The sequence below is a fragment of the Onychomys torridus genome, chromosome 23 (genome assembly GCF_903995425.1).
Source record: "Onychomys torridus chromosome 23, mOncTor1.1, whole genome shotgun sequence".
In the NCBI taxonomy this organism is placed as follows: domain Eukaryota; kingdom Metazoa; phylum Chordata; class Mammalia; order Rodentia; family Cricetidae; genus Onychomys; species Onychomys torridus.
The window spans coordinates 40,241,214-40,262,461 of NC_050465.1; the positions used below are offsets into that span (position 1 = coordinate 40,241,214).

The 21,248-nt window shown below is 39.5% G+C and overlaps 1 protein-coding gene across 2 annotated transcripts in view; it reads right to left on the reverse strand.

The window, feature by feature from the left end:
• Positions 1-1,191: 1,191 nt before the first annotated feature.
• Sf3b1 (splicing factor 3b subunit 1) overlaps positions 1,192-21,248 on the reverse strand; it is a 43,883-nt gene continuing 23,826 nt past the window's right edge. For both annotated transcript variants that reach the window (XM_036172914.1, XM_036172915.1), the window contains 16 exons: positions 18,198-18,395; positions 17,998-18,099; positions 16,448-16,627; positions 15,416-15,502; positions 15,048-15,318; positions 14,625-14,770; positions 14,385-14,531; positions 14,097-14,222; positions 12,686-12,907; positions 12,087-12,269; positions 11,884-11,995; positions 10,548-10,668; positions 9,657-9,788; positions 7,054-7,326; positions 4,599-4,815; positions 1,192-3,169 (listed from right to left, as the gene is read on the reverse strand). In XM_036172914.1, the coding sequence (XP_036028807.1) occupies positions 3,011-3,169; positions 4,599-4,815; positions 7,054-7,326; positions 9,657-9,788; positions 10,548-10,668; positions 11,884-11,995; positions 12,087-12,269; positions 12,686-12,907; positions 14,097-14,222; positions 14,385-14,531; positions 14,625-14,770; positions 15,048-15,318; positions 15,416-15,502; positions 16,448-16,627; positions 17,998-18,099; positions 18,198-18,395 (2,676 nt within the window). In that variant the 3' untranslated portion in view covers positions 1,192-3,010. The remainder of the gene's footprint in view (positions 3,170-4,598; positions 4,816-7,053; positions 7,327-9,656; positions 9,789-10,547; positions 10,669-11,883; positions 11,996-12,086; positions 12,270-12,685; positions 12,908-14,096; positions 14,223-14,384; positions 14,532-14,624; positions 14,771-15,047; positions 15,319-15,415; positions 15,503-16,447; positions 16,628-17,997; positions 18,100-18,197; positions 18,396-21,248) is intronic.

A 21,248-nucleotide genomic window follows, 5' to 3' on the forward strand; every position in this document is an offset into this window, starting at 1 on the left:
AGTCAGTGTCTTAGGTATTTGCTAAGTATTACCTCGTTACTTTCCAGGCATTTTTGCTTAAAAGAAAATGCTTTTTACATATCCTATACTTTAGCAGACATGAGTCCTACTTAAAGTCTGAGGCCAGATAGGCACGGTGGCATGAGCCTGTGGTCCCAGCCCCAGGAAGGCGGAGGAAGGACCACTAGGAATTTAAAGTCAGCCTGAGCTACAAGTTCCCAACCACCCTTTCAAAATCCCCCAAGTCTGAAGCTAGCTGTGTTCCTCAACCTTGGAAGATTTTACTCCCACAAAGGATGAAAGCTGATGCCCAGAGGCATTTTTGGCTGTCACATAAGAGATTGGATGTCCCTGGCACCTAAACCAGAAGTCGGGGATACATTTATAGGCCATCCCCACACATAGGATTTATGTGGCCTAAAATGTTAGTGCAGAAAGAGTAATTCTGGGATTGCTGTATTATATCTTCATATCTCTTCAATTAACCTTACAAAATGTAAATGCCAGACTACTTAACTAATAGAGCTGTAATTATTTTTTCAACTTACTTTAGTTTTTGTTTTGTTGGCTTTCTGGCAGTCTTATATATACCCCAGACAGGGAACTTGCAACCCTCCTGCCTCTGCTGGGATAAGAGGCCTATGTCACCATGCCCACCTCAGTTTCTTATTTCATGAAGAAAAAACATGTCCTAGCATTTAACTTCAGTTGTTTGGCCAGCAACCCAAGGAGCTCTATATAATTAAAATAGTAAACCACAACAGAGCATAAACAGTACAATACCATACAGTCAACTGAGATTAAGAACTGGTATACTAAGACTTTAAATATAATAAATTTTATTTATCTGGTGGTATGTGATGCTCATAGGGCACCATACAACAAATTTTAAAAATACAATATAAAAAAAAAAAAAAAATCAAACAGCCAAAGAAATCAATTCCATCAGAGGGCAATGGCCCATGGGGGGGGGGGAAGCCCAGAGAAAAACCCACCCTCTGTCCCCTTAAGAACATTAATTCTTCCTGCCTAAATTTTGCCTTAAGAAACATCAGAACAAAGTGCTAAAGGTCTTTGAGAAGAGTTAAAACTTCACATAACATCTTTCACAAGGGTTTAACACAAAATGCTTTTCTTATTAATAATAGCATTAAACAATCCAAAAATCTGAACGTCTATTTGGTCAAAATCTTGAGGTCCCAGCCTTTAAGCATTTCCCCCCTTATCCATCCTTAAATGACCTCCATCAGCAAATGTCACTCAAGGGGTAAGCAGCCTCCTTTCATCTGCATTTCTAATGCAGAGCTTATTTTCCACAAATAGCAGAGATAAACAAACTTAAGCTATGTTAAGTATTTTAGCTGATAATACATCAAATTGTCCCAAGAATGGTTTAAAATCAAACTTTAACTTTGAGAACTGTATTCAATTCTCAAGATTAAAAATTACCAAGGGTTATTTGAAATCAACTATACAAAACAGCAATATTTAAAAGTGCATAGGGCATGGCTAGAAAAATTCTAAGAACAGGAAAGTGGTTTGGGAATTTATGGTTGATTTTACTACACAATGGTATGTATTGTCAAGAAGTCAGACCACATACAAGGAACAAGGAGCTGTGTCCTGGCTGGGAACACTTAATGCTCAGTATCAATTTTATAAAAGCAAAGCAGAGGTGTTTCTCCTCTAAGCTCCCACCAGAGACTTCTTTGTTAATAGGAGCACAAACTACCTAGTGCGTCGAGAAGTTTGAAAGTAGCAGAGTCATAGGCTAGTCACACTGACAGCAGAATTGATTTCCCTTCAGAATCCATACAAGTACAAACAGAGAGCGACAAAACACCGATGGGGAGAAAAGGCTTAAAAACAAGAAATTTGGGGCATAAAGTAATGGAAGAAAACCGATTCATTCATTGCCCCCAAACATTAAAGTAGAGCCTTAACTTAATGCTTGGCTCTCAGAACTGGAGGGCATTTGGCTTACGCTGCACATTTAGACCAATGTATTATCGGATTGCTACAAGCTAAGCAAATTCAGGTATTCTTGCTTCTGCCATTGCACAGCACCCTGGTACATTAGGACTCTGAGCGTGCCCCCTTTTCCAGTGTACTGGCTTCAAAAGGCAAAAGCCAGGTCATATGCACCTCTGCAGCCCCTGCATCTAAGGACAGTGGCTAGCATGCGGCAGGTATTTAATAGCTGCTTACTGAATAAACTGATTAGTGGCCTACCACAAAAGTTCAAAGACTGTTACCATACTAGCATTTCTGAGCGTCGCTCCCAACAGGAAGAACACACTTCTGAAGTATAGACAGCTTTTCCACTTTCTAAACTCAGGCCCTATAAGAGTTGGACATAACTTAAAATACACCCTTTATGCCCAGTCATAAAGCATTTTGAGAAATCAAGAGGTGAAAGGTGCTATGTAAGTACAAAATGCTGTTCAAGAGAGTGTGAAGTCTACTTCCTATGTGATGGAATGGTCACGCTACACTGGGGGACACCCCAAAGGAACACTTCTCGTCATCAACAAACAAGGGACTTCTGGCAAAGAGACCATCATTTTATAATGTGTTCTGCTACGTTCCATAATAAACCAGTGACAGAAAATGAAATTAGGCAACTTACTCTACACAAACCGATACATTACCAAAGTTCTGCATTTTACAAGTTATATTCAAAAAACACACACAAATTAGCATTTTGTACACGAATGTTTATTTCTCAATTAAACATTCCCCTTAAACACAAGGAATGAATTCTAAATCTTCATAAAGATGAATAAAAAATGACATCCCTCCAGTATAGTGTGTGTAATCACTGTCCTTGGTCACTACTGGCGTTTACTGTTTAACCTCAAAAACAAAAGTTATTTAAAAATCATGCTACTGGATTTCTACCCCTTCCTATGACCAGCTCTACACTGATCTGCAATGTTTACAAGTTTATATCATCAGATCGAAGCAAGTTTAAGGTGTGAAACAGCTGTGTATTAGACACACAATAAAGTTACAAGATATAGTCAAGTTCATAACGAATATAGGTGTTCTTATCGTCATTGTAGATTCTTGGGTAATGTGCTATGAGAGCGTCCTGGGAGCCAATGTAGATGGAGTTGTAAATTTTCCAATACACATCTCTGACTTTCCGAGCTGGATGAAAGAGACCCTAGAATAATTGAAAGGCAGAGTTACTTCTACTTACAAAGTGTGAAGACATGATTAGGAGTGTTCCGCCTCAGCTGGCGGGATGGGACACACCTTTAATCCTAGCACTCAGGAGAGAGAAGCAGGTAGGTGATCTATCTAGGAGTCCAAGGCTAGCCTGATGCACATAGTGAGCCCCAGGCCAATCAGAGCTACAGAGTGAGGCCCTGTCTCAAAAAAATAAACACGTACTTCCTTTGAAGAGGGAAGGAAAAAAATCTGGAAATGCACAAAATTGTAATGGGTAAACACAAAATTAATTCCTACCTCACTACAGAACTGTCTCCCGGTAATTAGTGAGGGACACTTGCCCACTTGAGCATGGCTCTTAACAGGCCTTGCCCTTCCCCATTCCATTCCTAAAACAAGTGCCCAAAGTCTATTCCCTTATTTGGCCACTTCCTCCTCCTGAGGCAAACCACCAAGGTCCAGCTATCAAAAGCCCCCCTTTGGCTCATCTAATTAACATGCCCAATCAAAATATACCATCTCAACCTAGCCCATTCTAACACAAACCTCTCTTTTTTCTCTTCGTATAAATTACACCTGCTGAGCTGGATAAATGACTCCTTGGTTAAGAGCACTGGCTGCTCTCCCAGAGGATCCAGTTTAAACCCCAGCACCCACACGGCAGCTCACAACTTAACTCCAGTTCCAGGGCTTCTGACACCCTCACACAGACATGTGCAGGCAAAACACCAATGCACAGAAAATAAAATGTAAAAGTAATGAAAAATTACACCTGCTACCGGGTGGTGATGCACACCTTTAATCCCAGCACTCGGGAGGCAGAGGCAAAGTGGATCTCTGAGTTCAAGGTCAGCCTGGCCTTCAGAGTGAGTTCCAGGACAGCCAGGGCTACACAGAGAAATCTTGTCTTGAAAATCAAAAGGGGGGAGGGGGAGACACCTACAAGGTCATTTACTCCTCTCTCTCCTCTCTCTCCTCTCTCTCCTCCCTCCCTCTCTCTCTCTCTCTCTCTCTCTCTCTCTCTCTCTCTCTGTCAGAGTCAGAAAGCAGCCACTTGAACTGCTTAAAAGGCTGGAGAGATGGCTCAGTGGTTAAGAGCACTGGCTGCTCTTCCAAAGGTCCTGAGTTCAATTCCCAGCAACCACATGGTGGCTCACAACCATCTGTAATGAGATCTGGCGCCCTCTTCTGGCCTGCAGGGACACATGCAGACAGAACACTGTATAAATAAATCTTTAAAAAAAAAAAAAAAAGGCTCTCTGTTGAAACAGGTGTTTGGGTGCAGTCTGTGCCTAATCAGGGCCGGGAGAGAACCCCCCACTCTGCAGGGTCTCCTTCAAAGTTATGACTTCATAATAAACTAAATGATTTTTAAGTGAGCTTGTATAAAAACAAACAACAAAACCCCACATTTAGCCTACCTGTAAGCAATACTGCAACATTCTGCATGGTCCAATAGCAACTCTCAGGCCCTCCAGAGCTCCCATAACTGCCTGGATTACATGGGGAGATGTCTCAAACACATTAGGCCATACATAGTTGAGTAAGTGATTCAGAGAATCTTCACAGCCAAATCCGTATACACCAAGTGACATGTGTTGTACCACTGCACTAGCTGTCTGTCTGTGTACAAGGTCCCTGTAACGGAGGGAAAAAGTCTTTAAGTTAGTCTTAATTTTATAAGAAATTCACTTGCATATTAGAAACCAAATTACATTTGACTAACAGTCAATATTTCATTTAAACTCTGTAACCTTAAATATGATAAGTCAATACCAGCATATAAATCAAAATTGAAGTTGCTCTCAAATTTTTCATTCAAAAATTAAATGTAGGAGAAAAACCAATCAGGTTTTCAAAACCGCATAAATAAGAACTTTCATCTCTTACAGTACCTGAATTTGTGTTCATGACAATCAATATGCTGTTCACTCTGTACCTACTCTGAGTGAAACATGAAATAAAGTAGAGCCCATGCATTTGCCAAGCTCTTAACAATCTTCAAAGAGTAAGAAAAAAATATTAACTATAACACTGTTACTTTTATTTATGATCTGACTTATTTATCACAATGAAGCAGATGTTCTCAGTAAGTTTTCCAACTGAGTATTCTTTTAGTCATTTTCAATTGAGTTACCCCTACCTCAACTTACAAAGATTACATCTTTTTCATGGTTATTAATTCCCTGAGAATTACGTACAATGTATCTTGAGCACATCCATCCCCAAAGCACATTTTTGAAACACACAGAGAAGCGACAACTACTGCGAACTCTACAGCTGAACATGAAAAGCTCAGCCGAGCAGCGCTGCTGCCCACCTTCATCCCAGCACTCAGGAGCAGAGGCAGGCGGATCTCCGAATTCACTGCCAGTCTCGTCTACAAAGGGAGTTCCAAGACAACCAGGGCAACTGTCTTGAAAACCAAACAAGAAGAAAATAGAAGAAACCTTTCTAAGAGTTGAGATCACAAAATAAAAGAATGCAAAAGGCATAAGAAATTATTGATACATGAAAATTACAAAATGTACATCTGACAGAAGTCTGAAATTTTCTACAAGGAATTTGATATATTAACAGAGAATATAAAATTCAAATTTATTTGCAGTGCAATAAATATTCAAGTGTTTTTCTTATGAACAACCCCCAAACCAGAAAGTTCTACCAAACTTTTCAATTCTGCTATCAGTTTTATATGTAATCAATATATGAAGAGACAAGTCATGTTTACTTTTCACAAAATCCTCCAAATCAGAACACAACTTTTAAGCTCAAATCACACATTTCAATGGTTGTAGTGTTCAGACATGCCTCATGAAGAAGCAATGTGAGAGAGAAGCAAGGTGATTTACCGCTATTTTGTTTGGTCCTAGAAAAGCGGGCTTCTACAGACTGAAATTACTGATGTGTCTTCCTAATTACATCTCTACTTTCTGGTACCACACTGAGTCAGTATAAGCCGACCTTTACGAAGGTTACGAGTGACTCTGGCTACACTGAGGACTGACCCAGGACCTCATGCATGAAAGGACCACTACAACCCCACCAATTTCCACAATTTTGTTTTGAGATAGGGCAGTCTTAATATATTGTGCAGCAGGTTGGCATGGAATTTTCAATCCTCCTGCATCAGCCTCTATAGTAGTTGAGGTTAGAGGCACAACGTGGCCAGTTCAGTGAGTTATTTAAGCTGTCCACCACAGTAACCAGCTGAAAACTTAGGAGCCACTGAAACTACTTGAACCTCCCACCTTTCCTGAGAAACCTTGTCGGCTACAATTCATTCTGCACTTCGACTGAGACAGTAAACTGGCAGGACTCTCACCAAGTAACTCACAAGCAGTGCTGAACCAACAGCTGCCATCTGAACACTGGGGGCCTGCCAGGGAAAGACTATGCTCTGGCAATAAAGACGACCCTCGAGGATGGAGCTCAGGTGGTAGGTTACAAAGCTTGTAGGAAGCCCCACAGAAGCATGGTGGTACGTGTCTACTGCTCCAACACTATGGAGGTAGAGAAAGTGAGGAAATAAGTTTAAGGTCATGTTCAGCTACCCTGGGTGACCTGAGACACTGTCTCAAAATCAAAACTACAGATTTCACTGCCATACAGATTAACTCGTGTTCATCTTTTATTCCCCCAAATTGTTTTTTAAAAAGTGCCTCAAAATGTATTTAGCTTAACACATATGAAATGAGACTAACTCACTACAACAAATATTAAAGTAAGAAATTATACTTATTATGTGAAATAATCCATCACAGTAATGTTTCTTCTTTAACAATATAACAAAGAGATCATTTAAAGTTATCTTAGTAAAGTCTAATGTAAGACATATTGTTAATTTTCTTTGTACATTTAGTTTTAGTCACATACCTATCCATTAACGCATCCTCAAGTAAAGGCGTTACAGCATAGATATAGTCTTTTCCCATTTCACCAATATACTCAAACAAGAATGAGAGTGATTTTAATACTCCATTCTGAACATTGAGTTCAGGAACTCTGTACTCATTCATTAAAGCAGGGAGTACTGTGAAGGGCGAGCACGTCTCAGCAACAATGGCAATGGCTACAGTAGTGCACACTCTGTTCTGCCTTTCCTGAACCTTGAGGTTGTTTAAAAGTGTAGCCAGTACATCGTGAGGGCTGAAAAGAAACAAGAAAGTACACATCAGCAAGGTATCATACTTATTAAACTTGTTCTCAGAGAAAACAAAAACTGCAATGGAATGGAATGGAGTATCAGTGAACATAGTCATGTTCTGATAAACTTTTGAACTATAAAGAAATTTAAGTGGTAGACTCCAAAGCCAAGCAGAATATCCAAAACAAAAATACCCAAAACCCTGGATTCCCATGCTCAAATGCATAAAATCTGTTCCTCATCTTCCCCATTAACCCCACTCTCAGGTTTATCACAAAGTAAACATTAAGATATGAATTATAGGGTTAGGGATTTAGTTCAGTGGTAGAGCATTGCCTAGCAAGCATAAGGCCCTGGGTTCGATCCTCAGCTCAAAAAAAAAAAAAAAAAAAAAAATATGAATTATATATAAATACAGCATGTTGGCCCACACCTTTAGTCTTAGCACTTGGAAGACAGAGATAGACTAATCTTGAGTTAAGGCCAGCCAGAACTACACTGTGAGACTCTCCAAAATAAAAAGGTAAAATCAAAGAGGACCCGGGTATGATTCTCAGCACCAGCACCCACATGGTAGCTAACAACTTTCTCTACCTCCAAGTTCCAATGAATCCAATTCTATCTTGTGGTACCTGAGGGTACCATGTATATAAGTGGCATACAGACCTACGTGCAGGCAAAGCACTTATACACATAAAATAAAATTTTTAAATGACAACCAAAAAAAAAAAAAAAATTAAAGCAAGTTTAATATACAAAGAAAAAAAAACCTTACTGTCGAGAATCTCATACATGCATGACATGAGTTTTGGCCAAACCACCCCTTTTTCTTTCTAAGGTCTTTCTAAGGTCTCTCCTATTTCTCCCTTTCCTCACTGGTCCTCTCAACCTTATGTACTCCTTTTATAAATCCACTGAGTCAGGGCTAAAGAGTCAGCTCGGCGGTTAAGAACACTAGTTGCTCTCCCAGGTTTGATTCCCAGCCCTCACTCACATGGTGGCTCACAACCATCCATACCTTAAGTTCTTGGGGATCCAACACCCTCTTAGACCTCCACAGGAATCAGGCATGTATATGTGTAAATACATGCATATACATATAGGCATAAAATAAATACATCTAAAAGAACAATTTAAATCCACTAAGTCCCCATAGTGCCAATGTTCTGCGTATGGGTGGAGACATTGAACTGAAGCATGTGTTGTAGCCTCACAGGGGCTCCCTCTCTTAACACTGACTCTCCCCAGCAGTCATCAATTGCCAATAGCTCTTCAAACAGGGGACGGGAGCTCCGCAGTCCATGCCAGTGTTTTGACTGGCTTGATCTTGTGCAGGTCATGCAAAGTTACAACTCATCTAAGTCCCTGTGGTTCTTGTGTGCAACTATGCTGTCATGTCCAACAAGTATTCTTCTGCTGCAGATGTATACTACCTCTGGCATTTACAATCTTCATATCCCACTCTTCCAAAACAATCACAACATCTTGAGGATTACAGGTGTGATATAACTGTCATTATGTTAAATGATAAACTGCCCCCTAAGTTTTTATCTTTATACCCATAAATCAGTGCAGTTCTCAACCCATATCAAAAGCTTTTAACTTTTAGAAGTATATGTTTATTTTTGTATGTATAGTTAGCTTACATGTGTGTCTGCAGATCTCCCAACAATGGAGTTACATTTGTGGATTGTAAGGCATGTGGGTGCTGGGAATCAAAGCTGGCTCCTCTCTCACAGTAGCCAGTGCTCTTAACTGCTGGGCCATCTATCCAACCCCAGAGAAGCTTCTTTTTATTGTTAAGAGCATCTAAAACAGAGGTCCATAATCGACACCGGAGATTAAGACTGTAGAGTACTCATCCCTCAATATTTTAAGTAATATCCTAGCAGGACATGGGGCACAGGCTCTTAATCTGCCTTTATTCACAGAACTGAGGAGGCAGACCTCTGAGTTTGAGGCTGGCCTGGTCTATATAGAGAGTTCCAGGACAACCAGGACTACATAAAGACCCTGTCTCAAAAAAGAAAAAAAAATTAAACAATATCCTAAAAAAGACCAACAAAAACTTGAATGTATCCTGAAAATGGACCTATTTCCCTCTCTGAGACTATCTACACTGTAATAGGGGAAATTTTAACGCATTCCATCTATTTTAGTTCAATTAAGAGTTTAAAAAAAAAAGTTTAAAATAGGGAAGGGCAGGTCAGTGGTTAATGAAATGCCTTTTCTTCAAAGGATTAACTATGCAATGCCTCAAAAGATGTCTACATGAAAGCATTTTCCAACACAATGGTTTGTTAGAACCTAGCAGGAAAGTGAAAATACTCACCCAATGGCCTTTGCGATGTAACCAAAAGTGTTGACAGTAGCTCTTCGAATAGCTTTCTTGTGAGCTTTTAAGAGTTCTAGAAGCTCAAAGCAAATCCTCATCCACTCTCTTGCAGATACATATTCAGCTCCCCTAGTTAAAAAAAAAAATTAAAATTAAATGAGTTATCATTGTTGTGATATCAAGGTACTTTGATTTGTTTTTGTTGTGGTGGGGAGGAAGACCAGGGCCTCACACATGGAGAACAATGGTTCTCCCCTTACTCAAATCAAAGTTTAAAAAGCACATGTACATACTCAGTTTCATTCTGAAACCACTTCTAACTCTCCTGAAATATTAAATGAAAACTAAAGAAGTGGTGGTGCATATCGCTAATCCCAACACTCGGGAGGCAAGTTCAAGGCCAACCTATATAGTGAGTTCCAGGCCAGGCAGGGATACAATCAGACCTTGCCTCAAAAGAAAATTAAACAAAAAGAAAGAAAACCTGGCTCAGTTATAAAACTACACTGCTGAGTCGGGCAGTGGTGGCTCAGGCCTTTAATCCCAGCACTCAGGAAGCAGAGACAGGTGAATCTCTGAATTCCAGGCCAGCCTGGTCTATAGGGCGAGTTCCAGAACAGCCAGAGCCACACATAGAAATCCTGTGTCAAAAAAAACAACAACAAAACTACACTGCTGATTCTTATTAATAGCCAAAGCGAAATTTAACTGAAAATATTAATCTAGGATAACCTGACCATACTGTACTTGGGTAAGCAATTGTAAGTAAAACTTTCTCACTGAATATTAATCTGCTAAATCTAAAAATAAATACTGCATATAAGAAGGTTTAAGCCATCTACTTGAACTAAGTACTACTACTTAAAAATGTTGGAGTAATCTGCTTACCTGTCAGCAATGCGTCCAACAAGGTCGATACAATTCTCTTGTACTTTTTCATGCCTGTTCTTTAAGATGGGCGTGAGTCTAGGTAAGAGATCTTTAATTGGTGGTGTCATCTTATGCATACCTATTTGACAGAAAAAAAAAATGAACTATTACAACTTGAATTGCAACCTCTGCTCATTTTTCCTTTTACTGTGCAATGCAATACATAAATACAAACTTACAAGCTACCTATGGATAAAAGCCCCAGATTCTAATTAGATTTAGAATGTTTTAAAACTAATGAAAGCTTCTAATTACATGTAGAAATGAAAGAAATCAGTGATTTAAAGAATGAGGGTTACACCGGGAGGTGGTGGCACACGCCTTTAATCCCAGCACTCGAGAGGCAGAGCCAGGCGAATCTTTGTGAGTTCGAGTCTAGCCTGGTCTAGGACTGAGTGAGATCTAGGACTGGTTCCAAAGCTACACAGAGAAACCCTGTCTCAAAAAAAAAAAAAAAAACATAACAAAACAAAAACAAAAAAGAATGAGGGGTACTCAATAAGTTTTTATTTAGTTTGAAAATGCTATTTGTACACTGACATTTAAATATGGAAACAGCCTATGTTCTGACCAAAGACAACAGTATAAGCAAAAGCAGACATGTAAATCAGATCAGAACCCCCTTAACTGCAAAACAAAACAGATTTCCAGTCTTCCTGAAGTGATGGTTATCATCAGCCAGGTATTAGGAACTCTAGGCCTTTTTCCACCCCTTCAGTCCCACAGACGTTACTTCTGACACTATGCTTAAATAAGAGACATATCCCGTCCCATCCCCATCCCCCTATCCCCCCATGTCCTGTCCCCCCCCACCCTGGCACTGTAGAGCAGGTTGACCTCGAACTCCAGAGATCTGCCTACCTTGCAAGTGCTGGGATTAAAGTTGGGTGCCACCACTGCCCAGCTACACTGAGATTTTAAAGACAGGAATGTTTAAAGACTGGAATCTATCAGAAGATCTTACAGAAGATGCTGGATTATTTTCTAGCAGATACACTAGTTCTATCAGGGTCCTCTCTCCCAGCAACTCACATTTTGCTCTATAACCATTTCCATATTTTATATATCCTAAATTTCCCCTTTAACATTTTTAAGTAAAATATAAATATAAAATAGGAAAAGAAGACCTTTATGACATTTTGACAACCCTGAAGTGCTCAAAAAAAAAGAAAGAAAGAAAGAAAGAAAGAAAGAAAAAAAATCAAACTCCTAAGTATGACTTTAGATTTTGCTTTCAAAATACAAAGAAAATTACAAGCCAAATCCTCACATCATCAGGCCATCACATACATACCTATTACATTTACAATAGCCTTCAGTGCTCCAAGAATGCTGCCCAGTACTTCAGGGTATTCTTCACCCAAATATTCATACAGCACCACACCCAAGTGCCCCATCAGTTTTTCCTGTAATAAAAGAAACATTTAACATGTTACTTTCTGCATTAAGTTACCAGATAAAAATATATATATAAACCTGGTAGACTAGATAGGTTACCTCTTGACAAGTCTTCATAACAACAGCAGTTCTGGAAATCAAGTCAGCGGCTTGTTGCCTAACTTTTGCTGATTTGTTATTTAAACGCCACAAAACTGTGCCGCAGATCTGAGGCAAGTACGGCTTGACTCGTTTGCCAAGAGCATTAACTACTGTGCCAAAGCCATTCAACATTACTGAGTCCTAGGAGAGAAAAAAGCTAAGTCACACTTTTATAAAAACACACAAAGTCACTAAGTTGATTGTTAAATAACATTCCATCTATTCCAACCACCCAAACATCCCATTCGTTTTTAAATCAAATCCAAAAACCTAAGGTAAAAGAACATTTGTTAAAACTGAGGAAAACTAGTATTTAAAATGTCAAACCTAAATTACTTTTAAGGGATACCTGCTTTAAAACTAACGGTTTTCTACATATACAAAAGTCACCAGCACCACAGCACAATAATTAGCCTGGTTGACAGTTGCCCCCCAAGCCTGCCCCCAGGAAACACATGGTGGAGAGAACTGATCCCCGAAAGCTGCCTCCAATTTTCTCCCACATACATGCACACAAAATGAAATTAAACCAGAAATAAATGATTAGTAGGCATTACCTCTGTAGTCTGTTCTTGGAAAGCATAAAGAATGCCATCGATCAGCTGTTCTTCAAGTTTATGATCAATGTCTGCTGCACCTAGGTTGCCCATAATTTTCTCAATTGTCTCCATCACCATTTTCCTGTACTGCTCAGCTTCATCTTTCAGATCATCCACAATCCTGGATATAATTTCTGCTGCTCCTACTTTGTTTGCCAACTCCACAGTGGTGTCAACTAACTAAAAAGACAAAAACGAAACCCTCTGAAATCTAGTACTCCGCTAGGGAAATAAAACTTCCTACTAAACTTTCAAAGTGAGAGCAGCTCTGCCTATAATGCTAGCACTCACAAAGCTGAGGTGGATCTTCCAAGTTCGATGCCAATCTGGCTATAGCAAGGTCCAGGCCAGCCCAAGAAACATGAGAGCCTATCCTCAAAACAAAAACAATTCCAAGTAAAATTATACTTAAGTTTCAGCAAGCTAGAGAGGCCTCAATAGTTAAGCACTGGTGAGCTGGGAGGCCGAGGAAGAAGGACCAAGAATTTGAGATCAGCCTAGATTATAAAGTGATTTTGTCACAAAAAGAAAAAAACAGGGCTGTAGGAAGGGCTCAACAGGTAAAAGGCACTTGTCAACACACTTGACAACCTGAGTTTGAGTCTCATGATCCACCTCAAAGAGGGAACTCCGGCCAGCTGCTCGCTCTCCTACCTCCGTTAACATGCATGCACTGGGGGCATATGCACACACCAAATCTAAGTGTAATTTAAATACAAGCACTCGTGTACACACAAGGGGATAGGGTAGTGGAGACAGGACTCGGCTGGAGAAATGTCTCAGCAGTTAAGAGTACTGGTTTATTCTTCCAGGAACCCAAGTTCAATTTCCCAACACCCACAACATGGTTCACAAATATCTGTGAGTTCAATACCAGGAGATATCTGGCTCACAATTGTTTATAACTCCAATACCAGGGATCAATGATCTGGTCTCTGTAGGCATGAGACACACCAAATGGTGCAGATATACACACAGGTAAAACACCCATACATACACATGAAAAATAAACATTTTTAAATGCACTAGTTTCATGGGGATTTTACATTAAATGTAATGCTTTCCAAAAATATGACAAGAAAGAGGCCAGGTGTGGTAAAGCACACCTTTAATCCCAGGACTTGGAAGGCAAAGGCAGGTGGATCTGTGAGTTTGAGGTTTACATAGCAAATTCCAGGCTACACAGTGAAACCCTATCTCAAAAAAGAAAGTAAATAAAAGGGCTTAAAAGTTCATCTTCGGTCACAGTAAAGTACATATAAATTTTAAGATAGCCAAAGCAAATTATTATATGTAATGTGCATTCTAAGTAGACAATTCATCAAAAAGCTTTCTGAGACTCAAATTTTAGCAATAAATAAAAGGTCACCTGTCGGTAATTTCTTCTATCCAGAGCCATTCTGTGTTGCCAGAAGTGTTTAAAGAAAGGCGGAAGAATTTCTGTTTTAATGTAGTTTGCTTCTACACCATCTGTTCCACAACATTGTTTCACCACCTAAAAGGTTAAAAAACACTAAGTCAAACACATAACACTGACAAAACACAACACACCACAGTTTTGTTTTGTTTTTAATGTTATAAATAGACTTCTTTGAACTTCCAAAGCATGCACATTACGTTAACAAATATGTACCTACAAACTGGAACAACTAATTACCTTCAATACAATTTTCTTCATTTCTTCATCTGGAGACTGGAATTCTCGAATAAGGATTAACATCACTTCTCTGGTATAGTAGTTGGCATATTCTGCATCCATAAGAGGAATAAGATACCCAATAGCCTTTAAGAAAGCGGCCAAACCCTATTTAAAAATAAAACAGACACTCGTCAGAAAATTAAATTGAGATTGCCTTAATGAATAACAACCAGCCCAGAAGCTAACGAGCGGACTTACCTTTCCTCTGTGCTGGCGGATACCCTTCCAGAGAGGTTTGAGCACAGAATCAAACGATTCGATACCGTAAGGAGTCGCTGCTTCAGCCAGAGCAGCGATGGCCAAAGCACTGATGGTCCGAACTTTCTGCTGTTCATCCACAAGACCTACACACCCCAACACAGGCGTGAGTCGGCGGCTCCAACACTCATCTCACAACCCAACCCAATCATCCATGTCTCTAACCATGTCCCCAAACGGCAGGAAATGTTCCAGTACATACAATTTCGGCAAAAGAAGTTTCTTAACAGAAGCTATTACAAACCCCACTTCAAAATATAACACATTTGTGTGGGAAAGCCCTGTCAGTTATTCCCCACCCCCCCCTAATCAGTAATCAAAAATTCAGGACGGCTGATCTATAAAAGTTACATCACCACTTACCGTGTTCAATGATTTCAACTAAACTTCTGAGGTGTGGCAAGATAGCACAGCCCATAAGAATAGCTATCTGTTGTACAATCTTAATACCAGTGTGCCTCGCTTGCCAAGACTTCTTGCTTTTGCACACAGCTTTTAAGAAGGGCAATAGAGAAGGAATGCCCAGGGCAGAGGCTACAACAGCAAAAGCTCGGGCTGTTGTGTTTCGGACATACTCATCCATGTTATCTATATCAGGTCTCATGGTAGAAATCATAGTAGCCAGACCAGCAGCCTAAAGACAAAAGACACAACAGCAGCTTTGGTTAGTACCATCAATCCTCAACCCTTCAAAAGGCAGACTTCCTTTTCCAGGAATTGAATGTGAATACCTTTGCCAAGTTAGAAATAATCTCTCGGCCTTCCACTCTGGCATAGTAATCTTCATCAATCAGCAGCGGCTCAATGACCACAAGAATCTGAAAGAAAAAACACAAGAGGAATTACATTTCCACAGGAACTTACAGTTATCAAAAAACTTTGTTAATTGAGGGGTGAGGTTAAAGAATTTTAATTTCATACCATCAAGCCCTAGATATAGGTGAAAATAAAATGTAAACTAACATTAAAAAATATATAAGTACTGTCATATAAAGATGATTCTTTATTCTAATACAAAATAAAATATCTATTCTCATTCTAACTTGTCAATAAAAGCAATTGGAAAAAATGAGTTAATAACTCAAGAGTAAAAATGGCAAAACATTTTTACATATATCTTTATTTTTATATATGTGATGCTTGCTTCTGGAAGAAGAAAAAAGATCTGGTAGTTGTGCTAATTAATGTTAATTGTCAATTTGGCAGGATCTAAAACCACCTGGGCAATGAGCCTCTGGGAATGCCCATAAGACATTATCTTGGGAGCCGGGCAGTGGTGGCACACACCTTTAATCCCAGCACTCGGGAGGCAGAGCCAGGTGGATCTCTGTGAGTTCGAGGCCAGCTGGTCTACAGAGCAAGATGCAGGGCAGGCACCAAAGCTACACAGAGAAACCCTGTCTCCAAAAACCAAAAAACCAAAAGAGATTGGTAATGTCAATGAAAAAAGTAGAGATACGGGGCCATTTGTCTTAACCATTCACCTCCTGAGCACTGTTAATTCAATAATAAAATGTGAATGTTGTCTACAAGGCCTTGGCTCCCTAGAGTCTTCTCAGAAATGCAAGGCCTCCTTTGCAGCCAGCACAGGGGATGGAAGGCAGTGGGGCCTTCACTCCCTTCCTTTAAGGCCCCACCTAAATTGTGGGCAAAACCATTGGCTGGACACCCCCCAAAAGGAGCTTCCAGATTCCAGACAGTGGAAAATAGAATTCAAACAATAAAAATTAGACCATTAAACACTACTTAGAGAACCAACCAACCTTGTGCACATATGGCCGTACTAAGTCATCAAGTTTATACAATATCCTATCGATAACTTTCACAAGTAAATGACGCTCTTGATCCTCAAGTGTAGGAGACATCAACAGAGGAAGAATCTGGTTAAACAAAGGTCCAGCCCCAAATTCTCGAGCTTTATCAGTAATCTGACGTAAGGCAGCCTGGGGAAAAGCAGAAGGAAAAGAAAAGATTTATTTTTGTTTATGAGCAAGCATTCAGAAGGGGTAAATTCCATTAGGAATCATATTTTATTTTATTTAGGAATTATATTTTGATGTGTACTTACACAGACAATTTACATGTAAGAATTTATTTTTGTCAAAATTATTTTAATGTTTAAACTCACATGACCCAAGTTTAATGTTATCAGCTCATTCAAACAAGGTGATTTAGTGGCAGGTGAGATGGCTAAGAGGTAAAGGGGCATATCACAAAGCCCAATGACCCTACCACAATCCCTGGGGTCTAGACAATGGAAGGAGAGAACCAACTTCCAAAGCTGTCCTCTGACTTCTCTGTTTACCCTGGAGTATCACATACCCACATGCCTGTACACACCCGTGCACTATGTACATAGTAAATAAATGAGTAGTAAATGGGCATAAAAGAGAAAAGGGTAATTAATTTATAGGGCTTGTAACATTCCTCAGAGGGTAAAGGGTACTGGCTACCAAGCCTGATGACCATCTGAGTTCAATTCTAAGAACCCACATAATGGAAGGAAACAACTGATTCCTGCAAGTTATCCTCATGTATGTGTGCCCATAAATAAATGTGGGGGGGGCAATTTAGTTGTAACATAGAAGCATACAAGTATATACTATATATATGCCTTAGTTGAGCCAAAAGAGCCTTCCAGATTCAAGCCACATTCAGTGTTAACAGAACAACTCACAGAATTTCCACTAATCACTTCTAGTTCTAAACACTTTAAAGCTGTCAAGGACAAAAGGAATTTAATGTTCTCATATCCTTATCAGAACAAAATCCTTTGATGAGAAGAATTAAATTCACTGAGCCTGGAGCATAAGTCTTTAATACCAAGCAGCTACTCCAGAAGAGGATCCAAAGCTCAAGGCTTGCGTAAACAAGCTTAAGGCCAAGCTAAGCAACTTATCAGAGATCATATAAAAAGCCAAAAAAGGAACCAGAACAGAGTGCCATGTCTTATTCTGTTAATTCCATCACTCAGGTAGCTAGGCAAAAAGGATTGCTATCAGACTAAATCCAACCTGGGCTATGAGTTTCATGCCAGCTTGGGGTACAGTTTGAGAACCTGTCTCAAAACAAACAAAAATAATGGATATAATAATTTGACAAACTAGATAGAATGAGGAGCTAGATGTGGCACATACTTTTATCATTTATTCCTCATTAAAGGTGGAATACACCTTTAACTAACTGTAACACTTGAGAGCCAGAGGCAGGTGGATTTCTGGAGGTTCCAAGCCAGTCTCATCTACATAGTGAGTTCCAAGTCAATCGGGACTAAAAGCCAAAGAAATAAAAATAAAATAAAAATAGAACTTACCTTTCTCATTGGAGGTGTACCATTCTTAATTTTTAAAAGCAACTTCATTATTTTTCTCTCTTTTTGCTCTTCTGGACTAAGTGTTGATTCATCAACATCAACCTACAATAAAATTGAAAGGCAGATCAAGACAGTGATTTGTAACTCCCAAACAGAGCAATACTTCATTTCTGCTAGCACTTTCTGCTAGTATCACTTACCAATAGTTTATCAAAGTACTGAATGTCATCAGGTTTTAAAAACGGCAGGTTCCCAGACGGCTGGTCATTAACACTTTTCATAGTCCTATCTTCGGTTTGCATGTGGAAACCAGTCATCCCGCCCAAAGGTGTGGGAGTTGCTGTCAGCTTCCGAGCTGGAGTTCGAATAGGAACATAACCGGCTGGAGGGGGAAGAACCTAAGAGAGTCACAACACATGTTAGTAACAATACACGTTAGTAGGACGGCCCTGACTTCACACACTCAAGGACAGCATAGGAGCATTCACACTTACAGATATTTACCTAAAGAAAACATAACGCACTATTCAAAATTGAAAGTTAAGATAATTATGAAAAATAATTTTTAATTTGTTAAATTTTAATTAACAAATTAGAAATTAAACGAGAAAGAAACAGATGAAGCACTCTAAAACTTCTGGCCACATTCAAACAATAACATGTTTGAAATATCAACATGTTGTAAAGACAACGTGTGTGAAATTAATGAAACTTGAATATTATAAAAACTACAAATCAGTGATTTCCCAAAAGGTACTACTGTTAGAACAAATATTTATAGTCATTCATTTAAATGGAAACAAACTTACATGGTTTATATAATATATTACAAAAATCATGTATATTTTAGAAATAAATTGAAACATTCATATAAACCCCTAAATATCATAAAAATGTATTTTAAGACTGAACTCTACAAAACTGACTTAAATACAGAAAAGTAAAACTAAAGTATTTGCCAAGACCCTCTGAAAGAAATGCCAAATTAAACTCATTATAAAACCCATAGAATATCTAAAAATATGAGTTAAAAACAATAGGATTCAGTTTTAAAGCAGTGAGACTTTCAGTTTTAAAGCAGTGAGACTTTTGTTGCTTGTAACACTTTCCTCGGTAGGACAATAAGCCTAACAAAGGTCCTCTCCAAATAGTCAAATATCGTGTCTCAAAAATGTCAAGGAGACTGAAGATTAAATCATGTTAAACATATTTGATACCACTTGTACTTCATTAAGTTATTTTTTTGCTGCTTGTTAACGCATGTGCAGCATGGACTTCTAAGTAAGCATTCTGAATAAAGTAGAATTTACTCCTTGATTCTTAAGTATGTCGAATCACTGTACAGTGAAGGTGTACTTTAGCATTTTACTTATTAGACTCACAAAAGAACAAGTGTCTTTCCTATTGGTATTAAGGAAGCCAAGGACTATAACTGAGAAAAGATATTTAAACAATCAACATTAGATTGTCCACATGCAAAGCATTATATGGAGGACACAAGGTGACTCTGGTTTTGAATGGATTAATTCTTGTCCTCCTCAGCAATTGCTCTAGACTGGGAATATGGCACGTTCATCTGCAGCGATAACTAAGGCAAACCTAACGGGATGGGGTAGCACACACCTGCACACTGCTGACAACAGCCAACAGCAGAAAGGCTCTCTAACGCCATTATAAGATTAAGGTCAGCCGGGCAGTGGTGGCCCACGCCTTTTAGCCCAGCACTCAGGAGGCAGAGGCAGGTGGATCTCCGTGAGTTCGAGGCCAGCCTGGTCTACGAAGTGAGTTCCAGGACAGCCAGGGCTACACAGAGAAACCCTGTCTCAAAAACCAAAACCAAAAAAGATGAAGGTTGTCTTGGTTCTCACTCTAGCTACAATCACAGACAGCTCTTTGCCAACAAGTATTTCTATAGTGACAGGTACTTGGAAAATTTTATTGTTCAAAACAAACTCAATAACCTGAGCTACAGAGCGAGGCCCTGTTGTAAAATACAAGAACGACATTTTCATTTATTACAGCAGAAGACCATTCTTTGTCTTTCATCAGCAATCTGTGTCATAGAGACACAAAGTTTTATTGAGGTAGCAAGTAAACCAGCAAGTTAGCTGAGCTCAGTCCTACAAAACTGATCAATGGAAGCAAGCTACTCCACTGCACTAATTCAGAGGTCCTCACGCTGGCTGTGAACTTCCAGAAGTCCTCAGGATACTTAAAAACTAATAAAAGCCAGGAGTGGTGGCATACCCTTTAGACAGATCTCCGTGAGTTTAAGGTCAGCTTGGTCTATTTCTGAAGTTCCAGGCGAGCCATGATTACACAGTGAGACACTGTCTCAAAATAGAATAATAGTTTTTAATAGCAGGTACTAGAGAATGGCTCAGTAACTTAGAACACTTGCACCTCAAATCATGAGGACCAGAGTTCAGAACCCAGAACCCATGTTGGGCAACTCACAACCGCCTGCAATTCCAGTGGAGGAATTAAAATGGCTTCTGCAGACACCTGAACTCACATGCACATACTCACACATACAATTAAAAATAACATTTTAAAATGAACTTTCATTTCATGTGCATTGATGTTTTGTGTGTGTGTGTGTATCTGTGTGAAGGTGTCAGAACTCCTGGAGGTAGAGATACAGTTGTGAGCTACCATGTGGGTGCTGGGAATTGAACAGGGTCCTTTGGAAGAGCAGCCAGTGCTCTTAACCACTGAGCATCTCTCCAGCCCCTACAACAATATTTTTAAAACATGTTTGTGTGCCTGGACTTAAGCTTGTACACTTGAGTACAGAGCCTGAGAAGACCAGCACAAGGCACGGGATTCTTGAGACCCACAGGTGCCTGGGAGCCCTTTGATATGGGTGCTGGGAACTGAACCCCACTCTCCTCTAAGAGGAGCACATGCTCTTAATGGCTGAGCCATTTCTCCAGTCCCCAAAAGAAAGTATTTTCCAGGGGGAGGGTTTGAGACAGGGTCTCTCTGGCCTGGAACTTGTAATCTGGACCAGACTGGCCTCAAACTCAGAGATCTGCCTGTCTCCCATCAATCACTAGGATTAAAGGCAGGCACCATTACAACTGGCAAAATAATAAAGCTCCATGTTACTCCTTTCATCTCTATTACTTTTTTCAACTAAAATACACTTAGTATCTATATTTAAAAAAAAAAAAGGGACCTGGGTGAGGTCTATGCAAATTTGCCAGTTGATTTTTTTTTTAACCAAATGCATAAAACTCATATCCTAA